At 68.8% G+C, this 626-nt stretch overlaps 1 protein-coding gene across 1 annotated transcript in view; it reads right to left on the bottom strand.

The window, feature by feature from the left end:
* The window catches only part of SFRP5 (secreted frizzled related protein 5), a 6137-nt gene extending 5792 nt beyond the window's left edge, over positions 1 to 345 (bottom strand). Inside the window, 4 exon segments of the mRNA XM_014456900.2 lie at positions 8 to 80; positions 83 to 193; positions 195 to 299; positions 301 to 345. Coding sequence (XP_014312386.2) covers positions 8 to 80; positions 83 to 193; positions 195 to 299; positions 301 to 345 — 334 coding nt within the window.
* Positions 346 to 626: the final 281 nt, after the last annotated feature.

Genomic DNA, 626 nt, shown 5'->3' with positions numbered 1-626 from the left:
GACGGGCGCGAAGAGCAGAGCAGAAGAAGGCCTTGAGTGTCCGAGAGACAACAGTTAGCCAGCAGCGGCAACCAGCCGGATCGCCAGAAGATTCACCTCGAGCCAGGCTCTCATGCTCCAGCAGGTTGGAGCAACGCATGAGCTTGTAGCCCCACGGTAAGCAGAGCGACAGGTCCACGGAGATGTCGGAGCACTTCGGGAGGCTAGGAGTACGAGCGCCCGTGCAGCGGCTCGATCTACCAGACGTAGTAGTAGTACTCCTGCACGCGCGCCGGCAACCAGCGAAGCGCTCCCAGCAAGCAGCGACAGCGCCACGGCCCGCGCGCCACCCGCCGCCGCAAGCATAATTGCACGGTCCCAGCCGCTCCGTGCGCGGCGACCCCAGCTGCCCCGTGTGCTCCCGCCACCACGTTCCCCTCCAGGCGCGGCAGCCGGAGTCGTCGGAGTGGGTGGCCGTTTTCACTCCCCGCCCGGGCGCACCAAGTGGGATCCTGGCGCCTCCCACCTTGGGGCTCCAACCCGCGCCTCGACGCGCGCCCCAGCCAATCTCAGGCCGTCGGGCCCCACCACAAGGCGGCAGGGAGGCAGGGTGGAGCCCCATCGGCCCCTCCCACCGGCTCCCGCGC

Source organism: Myotis lucifugus, unplaced genomic scaffold (assembly GCF_000147115.1).
Source record: "Myotis lucifugus unplaced genomic scaffold, Myoluc2.0 scaffold_66, whole genome shotgun sequence".
Taxonomy (NCBI): Eukaryota; Metazoa; Chordata; class Mammalia; order Chiroptera; family Vespertilionidae; genus Myotis; species Myotis lucifugus.
Note: the sequence above shows the minus strand (reverse complement) of the source record. Positions and strands in the feature narration are given on the sequence as shown.